The 10,000-nt window shown below is 41.0% G+C and overlaps 2 protein-coding genes across 2 annotated transcripts in view; both read right to left on the reverse strand.

Moving 5' to 3' along the window:
* The window catches only part of tmprss15 (transmembrane serine protease 15), a 17,388-nt gene extending 13,902 nt beyond the window's left edge, over positions 1 to 3,486 (reverse strand). Inside the window, exons 1-6 of the mRNA XM_078286662.1 lie at positions 3,375 to 3,486; positions 2,366 to 2,484; positions 2,138 to 2,205; positions 1,654 to 1,822; positions 942 to 1,041; positions 325 to 430 (exon numbers count right to left, since the gene is read on the reverse strand). Coding sequence (XP_078142788.1) covers positions 325 to 430; positions 942 to 1,041; positions 1,654 to 1,822; positions 2,138 to 2,205; positions 2,366 to 2,484; positions 3,375 to 3,486 — 674 coding nt within the window. The remainder of the gene's footprint in view (positions 1 to 324; positions 431 to 941; positions 1,042 to 1,653; positions 1,823 to 2,137; positions 2,206 to 2,365; positions 2,485 to 3,374) is intronic.
* Positions 3,487 to 7,474: 3,988 nt separating this feature from the next.
* Positions 7,475 to 10,000, reverse strand: part of LOC139915044 (ADP-ribosylation factor-like protein 3) — a 3,992-nt gene continuing 1,466 nt past the window's right edge. Inside the window, exons 3-6 of the mRNA XM_078286663.1 lie at positions 9,769 to 9,885; positions 9,281 to 9,331; positions 8,167 to 8,352; positions 7,475 to 7,534 (exon numbers count right to left, since the gene is read on the reverse strand). Of these exons, the coding sequence (XP_078142789.1) occupies positions 7,475 to 7,534; positions 8,167 to 8,352; positions 9,281 to 9,331; positions 9,769 to 9,885 (414 nt within the window). The remainder of the gene's footprint in view (positions 7,535 to 8,166; positions 8,353 to 9,280; positions 9,332 to 9,768; positions 9,886 to 10,000) is intronic.

A 10,000-nucleotide genomic window follows, 5' to 3' on the forward strand; every position in this document is an offset into this window, starting at 1 on the left:
ATTCAGGACAGAGATACGGTTCCTACGGTCTTATATTCTGTGTATGAACTTCTGACCATTTTCATGCCAAAACATGCAGGATTCAGTGTTTCCAGCAGAACTGTATTCTGGGTGAAAAGCCTCTGAAACATTTAGAGCATCATGGGACACTGAAACCAGACTGATGGAGTTCTGCTAGCTGGGTCAGCAGCAGGTTTTATTTCAGATGGACGCTGCTGAAGGTGCTGAGGAACATCAGATCAGGTTCAGGTTCAGGTTCAGGTTCAGGTTCAGGTTCAGGTTCCAGTGTCCTCCACACACACACAGACAGAGGTAAGTAGTTACCGTATGACCCAGCGGCAGAAGCTGCTGCTGTTGTACGGAGGGAAGTCGGTTGAACGGAACGAGCCGCTCGGCCCCAGCAGCACGAACTGTCCGTCACATGCTGTCGCTATGGAGACAGAGAACAGTGAGATCTCTGCCTCCTACTGTACGACAACAACAACAACAACAACAACAACAATAATGATAATAATAATAATCATCATAATTATGATGATTATTATTAAAACAGAAAAACAAACGCTTTAAAAGATTGTAGCCTAGTTAATTTTTGAAAGTGTTTTGAAGGAGAACACGAGTCGGCAGGTTGTTCCAGAGCACTGCCATATAAAACTCACTGCTGAATATTAATTAAGTTATTAATTAATTAATATGAATTATCTGGATACCTTTACTGACAGGAACACTTTAGAAAATGGAAGTGTTTTTCCAAAGTGAATATATTGTCATTTAGAGTGAAAGTGATCAAATAGGATCAATCTGAAGTAAATGTATTCTGATTCGTCTACATTCATCTCTAACCTGTTTATCACAGTTCCTGATAATCATTTGAATATTGAACACAGAACATAAAGCCATATATTAATTTTCCTTCATGGATTTATGAAACTCTTCTTTACCACAGAGTCTGGTTTCCTCGTCGGAGCCGTCGGGACAGTCGGCGACTCCGTCACACAGCTGAACTCTGGGAATACAAGAAGCTCCGCCCCCGCAAGGCGTCTGAGAGGGAGGACAAGGCACTGGACAAACATCGAAAACAAATATAAATAAATACAATAAAAAAAAGGAGGAAGGAAGTGGAGAGAGGGATAGGATCTTAGATGGAGATATTTATCCTGGATAAATATTAATAATAATAATAATAATAATAACGATCTTTATTTATATAGCACTTTTTTAAATGGATGTTACAGAGTGCTTCCCAACAAGGATAATGAATAAAAAGAGCAATAACACAATGTAACACAATATATTTTCTGCATTCCATAAAACTAACAGATACAAAAAATAAAATGTAAAACATCATAATATTCAGCAAAAGTAAAATCATGAATCAATAGTAGAAATTTAAGTTTCTAATATAAAACAGCAGTGATTTAAAAGATTTGAAATAAAATAAATAAATAAAAAATGTAAATAAAGAGTTTCTACCTGCTGTAGGTGTGATGGGAGTTTGAGTTGCAGTTGGTTTGACTGTTTCTTCTTCTTCTTTCTCTAAAAAGCAGGTTCAGATCCAGAGACAGAAGGAGCTTTAGTTGTTTTTAAACTAACTGACCTAAAGATGAGCAGGTTGGGTTAGGGTCAGTTTGTCCTGTTTTTTTGACCTCTGACCTCGGACCTCACTGTCCGTTCCACTCTACCTGTGATTTGGATGCTGCTGCTGTCAATCACCAAGCCGGCCCCGGTGTCCTGAAGCCCCGCCCCCAGTTCCTGCTCCACCTCCTTCACATCGACAGGCTGATGGAACCAAAGGTCAAAGGTCACCACCACACTGCCCTTGCTGTAGAAAGACAGACAGATTAAAAAAAAGACTAATCAATCAATTAGTCAATTAGTAAGTCAGCCAAGTAATTAATTATATAATCAGAATCAATAACATTCCATAACGAAATGTTCCATATCTCTTCAGAATCAATCAATCAATCAATCAATCAATCAGTGTAAGGATAAACAGACATATACAGTAGATGCTGAATTTTTAGCAAATCTGATGTTGAGATGAAACTGATTAATCAATCAATCAATCAATCAATCAATCAATCAATCAATCAATCAATCAATCAGTAAAGCAAGTAATCAATGCTGTGATCCTGACCTGAACTGTGAAACCTCACAGGACTTGAATTTGTCTCTCAGGTCGCTGCGGTCGAACGCCTCGGACACCTGGGGTCAAAGGTCAAAAATACCTTCAAACAGAACTCAGTATTCTTATTATTATCTTATATTATTAGTCAGTATTCTTCTGTTAGCTTTCAGAATAAAAGCACCCCTTGTACTGTTATCTTTGAAAACAACAGGTAGGGTCTGTGAAGCTGCAGGTTACCAGGCGCTGGACGTCGAACGCCAGAGACTTGAACTGCAGACTGGACGAGTTCCTCAGCTCCTCCGAGAAGACGACGCCCTCTGAGATCACCATCCGCCCGCCGAGCGCCGGCCCGGCGCCTGGGAGCACATTGTTATTATTACTGTTATTATCATTATCATTATCATTATTATTATTATTATCACTATTATTATTAGTAGTAGTATTAGTATTATTATAGGTTCTGCCTCATCCAGCCCTACTTGTCTCCAGCCTTCAAAAATTTACAAATGTTTATTTTCATCCCCAGCCAAACTGTAGACTGTATTATGTATTCTGTGTTATTATTGTAGGTTTTACAATAATAAAGAAAGACGAGCAGCAACACTTTGGACCAACTGGAGTCGAACTGCAGAAGTTCAGAAAACAAAGAAGTGCAGTCGTCCAGGAAAGACGAGAAGAAAGCAGGAAGACTTTTCTCTCTGTCTTGAAACAGAACAAGCCAAATTTTGGCCTAATATGTTTCTCAGCACTGAAGAAATTATGACAAACATCTGCTCCCCCTGCCAATAAATTATTTTTAACAGTTTGGAGCCTCTAATATTGTTTTGGGACATCATGTTCCTACATCCTACAGTTCATTTTTCTCAGCTAAAAAAAATATGACTGAACCTTTTTTATTTGAAATTCAATTCTTAATAGCCACAAGATGCTCATTTAAAATATTTAATCAAATTAAATCATTAGGTTTAACAAAGATCAAGTTGTGTGTCATCAGCATAACAATAAAAAGAGATATTAAACTATTAAACTGAAATATTATGTGACTCAAGGGTCGCATGTTAAGTGACAAATATTGGTCCAGGAATCTGGGAAAATTTTGAAACATGACTGTCAGAAGACAATATTTCAATATTTCTGTTAGACAAGTAAGAAATCGGAGCTTCTTCATCAAAGTGCCATGATGAAAAGCCAAACTAAGATCCTCACTAAGAATCATCATGTAATAAAATGTCATGTTTGTTTTTACCTGCAGGCTGGAGGCTGAGCCAGGAAACACCGATGAGTCCGCTGCAGCAGACCAGCAGAACCGAACACAGAACGCTCAGCAGAACCTCCAGAGACGAGCAGCGCCGCCGCATGCTGCCAGCGGACAGCTTATATAAGGATCTGTCAATAAGAATCTGTTCTTAGTTTATCAGTCCAGTTCAATAAGAATCTCTTCTTAGTTTATCAGTCCGGTTCAGTAAGAATCTGTTCTTAGTTTATCAGTCCGGTTCAGTAAGAATCTGTTCTTAGTTTATCAGTCCGGTTCAGTAAGAATCTGTTCTTAGTTTATCAGTCCGGTTCAATAAGAATCTGTTGTTAGTTTATCAGTCCGGTTCAGTAAGAGTCACTTCTTAGTTTATCAGTCCGGTTCAATAAGAATCTCTTCTTATTTTATCAGTCCGGTTCAATAAGAATCTGGTGTTAGTTTATCAGTCCGGTTCAATAAGAGTCTGGTGTTAGTTTATCAGTCCGGTTCAATAAGAATCTGGTGTTAGTTTATCAGTCCGGTTCAATAAGAGTCTGGTGTTAGTTTATCAGTCCGGTTCAATAAGAGTCTGGTGTTAGTTTATCAGTCCGGTTCAATAAGAGTCTGGTGTTAGTTTATCAGTCCGGTTCAATAAGAGTCTGGTGTTAGTTTATCAATAAGAATGTATTCTTAGTTGACTTACCTGGACAAAATGTCAGATTCTAGACTTGTAGGATTTCCTTATTGGTCAGAAAAGCAGAAATAGTCTGCTAGAAGAGAGAGCGTATCAAACACTGCAGTAAGTACTGTGTACTGTGTACTGTGTACTGTGTACTGTGACGTTTTATTGGCTTGTATATGACAGTCAGCAGGCTCAGCGCTGATAATCAATAGCATTACTGATAATCAATAGTACTACTGATAATCATTAATAGTCTTTCTATCGCTGCTGGTAATGACTTAGAGGAGATAAGACGAGGAGACTGTTGCAGTTTCACGTGTGTGAAGATACTGAGAGGAGAGGAGACGAGGAGACGAGAGGAGGAGACAAGGAGGTGAGGAGTTCCTTCAGTCCCACCTAGCCTTAACAAACTGACCTGTCAATCAAACATTAACTTAACGAGGGGTTTTCCTCTCGTTTATCAGCGTCTGAAGTCCAGCGGCAGTAAATCTGTCAGTCAAACCTCATCATGTTGTTTCTACTGCAGAGATGACAAGACGCTTGGCAAGGAAATGTATTTTCCATCCAGACGGTTTTACCTTCAGGATATTTATAGTCAAATTTTCTGTAACACTTTAGATTAGGGAACACATATCAACTATTAACTATGGGTTTTAGCTCAATAGTTTAATAATTTCACCCAATAATATGTGATACTTGCACCTTATCAGCCCCATACTGAGCAGAGCAGACTAAGAGCCCAATAACAACTTTCTTACTGACTGCTATAAGCAATAATTAGGAGACTATAGTTCATGTGCTGTATGGCCTACCCGTAGGCCACAATTGTGCAGAATAAGGTGCTATTAAGTGGTTTATGATGACTAATAATGAACCAATACACTACTAATATGCACGTTAATAAGCATCTTATTAATAGGTAATATGTGTTCCCTAATCTAAAGTGTTACCAAATTTTCTCACTGCACTGTCAGATCATTTTGCCAGTTTGGATAAATTAAGAGTGTAACTTCTTTAAAAAATTTGCTTGAAACAAGGGAGATGATTGTACATGTAAGTTCAACACATACAGTATACAGTACATGTCTGTTTATATTAGATTCCTCCAGTCAGTGGACGAGCCGGTCCAACAGGATCGTCCTCTGACTGAAACATGTGGAAGTACTGAGATATCAAACACTGTTTATATGTTGTGATAAACTATTCACTCCTCTCTCCCTTACAGACAGGAGTCTAGCTTCAGTAGTATTCAGTAGTATTCAGTATTCAGTAGTATTCAGTAGTATTCAGCAGTATTCAACAATATTCAGTAGTATTCAGTAGTATTCAGCAGTATTCAGTAGTATTCAGCAGTATTCAATAATATTCAGTAGTATTCAGTAATACTCAGCAGTATTCAGCAGTATTCAGCAGTATTCAGTAGTATTCAGTAGTATTCAGCAGTATTCAATAATATTCAGTAGTATTCAGTAGTACTCAGCAGTATTCAGTAGTATTCAGCAGTATTCAATAATATTCAGTAGTATTCAGTATTCAGTAGTATTATGAGGAAAAATATCTCGTAATTATGAGAAACCATCTCAGATTTACATTTTTTTTTTTGATGCGTTAAGATAGCTCCAATTACCAGAAAATAAGACTTCCGGTTTGGGCGTTTAGCCTTCAAGCGCTTTTATTTTGAAGGCTAAATGCCCAAACCAGAAGTATTGTCTCGTAATAACGAGATGAAGATCTCATAATTACGAGCTAGTTTTCTCATAATTACAAGATGTTTATCTCATAATTACGAGAAACCATCTCCGATTTTTTTTTCTTTGGTGAATGCAATACGCTTCCGTACATACCTACTCCGCAGCTCAATAGATTTTATCTCGTAACCTGACGTACAACTTTACAACTTTACGCAGTTCGTTTAGACAGAGAAAAACACACGTGTGTGTGTGTGTGTAGGCTTGCAGTGAAGACAGAAGCCTTAGCTTTTAGATGCAGAAAGAATTATGATGCTAGCTATTATGGTTTTGGTTTTAGAGCCATCTAAACAGCATCAAGCAAATTAGGTCGCAGGTGGCCGATCCGTGTCAAAATTCAAAAATGACAAAAACAACTCGTCATATGCTGAATGTGATTTATTTTTCTTGTAATAGTTTTACCATTATTTGCTGATTTCAGATTTCTTTAAGGTCAGTGAGGATTTGTCCAAGACACATTAAGAAGAACATTCACATTAACATTTTTTTTTTTACATTAATCTCGCCGCCTTCTTCTCTGCTTCTGATCTGATCAGCAGTGACTCTAACAGTCTGTTCTCCCAGCCAAACATTTCACAGAAGGATCAGAGATCTGCTGGTGGTTTGGTCACAGGTGGGCGGGGCCAGATGAGTCACAGGTGGGCGGGCCCGGAGGAACCAGGTCTCGGAGGTACATGACCGTTCAGTCCAGGCTGGACCGCTCGTTACCAGGAAACTTCCAGAAGCAACATGTCAGCGCCCATGAACCTCAATGTGCGAGGGCTTTCTCCGCCATTTTGAAAAGCATGGAAAGTCAACAGGGCCAAATGACACTCTTCTAGATAATATAATCCTTCAATGTGCTGGACCAGTTAGGGTTCGATGGAACTGAATAAACAACAAACATCCAAACAGCAGAAATTCTCAATTATGAATTGGACCCACCAAGATTCTGTTCCTAACAATAAAATACAATTTAAAGATACATTTAATATTTCTATTGTACATTAAAATAGAAATGAAGTTTCTCCTCAGTGTTGAAGAGTCCTCATGTTGTGGCTGCAGTATGGATCAGTCAGTAAACCAGTCAGTAAACCAGTCAGTCAGTAAACCAGTCAGTAAACCAGTCAGTAAACCAGTCAGTCAGTAAACCAGTCAGTCAGTAAACCAGAGAGTAAACCAGTCAGTCAGTAAACCAGACAGTAAACCAGTCAGTCAGTAAACCAGTCAGTCAGTAAACCAGTCAGTAAACCAGACAGTAAACCAGTCAGTCAGTAAACCAGTCAGTCAGTAAACCAGTCAGTAAACCAGACAGTAAACCAGTCAGTCAGTAAACCATTCATTCACCATTCTGTAGTTTTGTCTTGTCTGTAGTTTTGTCTTGTCTGTATTTTTGTCTTGTGTCTGTAGTTTTGTCTTGGTGTCTATAGATTTGTCTTGTGTCTGTAGTTTTGTCTTGTCTGTAGTTTTGTCTGGTGTCTGTAGTTTTGTCTTGTCTGTAGTTTTGTCTTGTGTCTGTAGTTTTATCTTGTGTCTGTAGTTTTGTCTTGTCTATAGTTTTGTCTTGGTGTCTGTAGTTTTGTCTTGTCTGTAGTTTTGTCTTGTGTCTGTAGTTTTATCTTGTGTCAGTAGTTTTGTCTTGTCTGTAGTTTTGTCTGGTCTGTAGTTTTTTTTAGAGATAAAGCAGCTGCTGGAAGATTTCCTTCTCATTGCTTTTCTTTTTGTTTTTCCCTCAGAACGTTGTTACAGATCCAGTTCATCCCGTCCTGAAACAAACAAACAAACAAACAAACAAACAAACAAACAAACAAATAGTTTTTAAACTGAGTAAACACTCCCTGCCCGTCTTAGATTATATTAGATTAGATGAAATTTTAATGATCCTGTGGGGAAAATGCAGCAGCAACTAGTAACAGGATGCAGTAAGAGGAGGATTCCTTCTCTCCACCTGGACTCCTCCCACCTGGACTCCTCCCACCTGGACTCCTCCTACCTGGGCTCCTCCCTCCTTGACTCCTCCCTCCTTGACTCCTCCCTCCTGGACTCCTCCCACCTGAACTTGTCCCACCTGGACTCCTCCTACTTGGACTCCACCCACCTGGACTCCTCCTTCCTTGACTCCTCCTACCTGGGCTCCTCCCTCCTTGACTCCTCCCACCTGAGCTCTTCCTACCTGGACTCCTCCTACCTGGGCTCCTCCCTCCTTGACTCCTCCCTCCTGGACTCCTCCTACCTGGGCTCCTCCCTCCTGGACTCCTCCCACCTGAACTTGTCCCACCTGGACTCCTCCCACCTGAACTTGTCCCTCCTTGACTCCTCCTACCTGGGCTCCTCCCTCCTTGACTCCTCCCTCCTTGACTCCTCCCACCTGAACTTGTCCCTCCTTGACTCCTCCTACCTGGACTCCCTCCCCGGTGAGGGCGGAGCAGGCTTGGATTTGCCACGCCCGGTCTCGGTAGGTGTGCAGGTTCAGTCCCTCGGCAACGGTGCTTGCTGGCGTCGCCGTGGCAACATCCTGTTTGTTGGCGAAGACCAAAACTGGAACGCCTTCAAGATTTTCTGCCTCTACCAACTCCGACAACTCCTGGAGAGAGAGACAGGAAGACAGAGAGAGAGACAGGAAGACATTTTCATTGTTTATTTTACTGGTTTTTAATTTAGCTTTTATCATTTGGAAAGCACTTCATGACAGGGTTTATTTTTCTTAATCTTCTGTTATTCTTCTTCTCCCTCTTGTTTTCCAACAGCGCAGCCGAGGGCATCAGGAGCCAAATTCAGTTCAGTCAGTCAGACAGTCAGTCAGACAGACAGTCAGTCAGTCAGTCAGACAGACAGTCAGTCAGACAGACAGTCAGTCAGACAGTCAGACAGTCAGTCAGACAGACAGTCAGTCAGACAGTCAGTCAGTCAGTCAGTCAGACAGACAGTCAGTCAGACAGACAGTCAGTCAGACAGTCAGACAGTCAATCAGTCAGACAGTCAGTCAGACAGACAGTCAGACAGTCAGTCAGACAGACAGTCAGTCAGTCAGACAGTCAGACAGTCAGTCAGACAGACAGTCAGACAGTCAGACAGTCAGTCAGACAGTCAGACAGTCAGTCAGACAGTCAGACAGACAGTCAGACAGTCAGTCAGACAGTCAGACAGTTGGCCAATCAGAGGTGTTCCTACGTTTGTTTTGGAAAAAATAGCAAGGATCACAGACACAACGGTCTGACCCAAACAAAGGTAAAACAGAGAAAGCCTGGTGTAACGGTGGGATGACTGGAGGTTTTCCTGCTGAGTCTGCTTCTTCTTGTTTCTATCAAGCAGCTCCGTTCTGAGCGAAGCTGCTGCTGTACTTCTGCCTCTCCGCCATGTTGACGCTCCCAAACAGCCCAATGGACAGAAATCTATCCTTCAGTAACTCTGTCTGTTTTCTGACGGATCAACACGCTGGACCTGGACCGGACCTGGACTTCTTCCTGCTCTCAAGTCATAAACTTAAACGCTGTGTGGTCAGCTGTGCTCACCACTCCTGTCTCCTCAAACCGCTTCTTATCGGTGCTGTCAATCACATAGATCTGAAACACACAGACAGGAACGGGATTCAGTCACATAGATCTGAAACACACAGACAGGAACGGGATTCAGTCACATAGATCTGAAACACACAGACAGGAACGGGATTCAATCACATAGATCTGAAACACACAGACAGGAACGGGATTCAGTCACATAGATCTGAAACACACAGACAGGAACGGGATTCCATCACATAGATCAGAAACACACAGACAGGAACAGGATTCAGTCACATAGATCTGAAACACACAGACAGGAACGGGATTCAATCACATAGATCAGAAACACACAGACAGGAACGGGATTCAATCACATAGATCAGAAACACACAGACAGGAACGGGATTCAGTCCAGACACAGAAGACTCTTCTACATTTTCACAGCAAATTCTTTTGAAATCAGAACAAAGCAAACTGCTGTATGTCTCCTGACCCACCAGCAGGTCTGTGTTCTCCAGGTATTTGTTCCAGAAGGTTCTGATGTTCCTCTGGCCTCCGATGTCCCAGACGTTCAGCTTCATCCCGTGACACGTGATGCTCTTGATGTTGAAGCCCTGCAACAACAACAGCAGCAACATGGAAACTACCGTTTTACATTATTTCAACATATTGGAGTTTCAGTATTAGGGTTAGGGTTAGTGTAAGACCAGTATAAGACCAGTATAAGAC

Source organism: Centroberyx gerrardi, chromosome 11 (genome assembly GCF_048128805.1).
Source record: "Centroberyx gerrardi isolate f3 chromosome 11, fCenGer3.hap1.cur.20231027, whole genome shotgun sequence".
NCBI lineage: Eukaryota > Metazoa > Chordata > Actinopteri > Beryciformes > Berycidae > Centroberyx > Centroberyx gerrardi.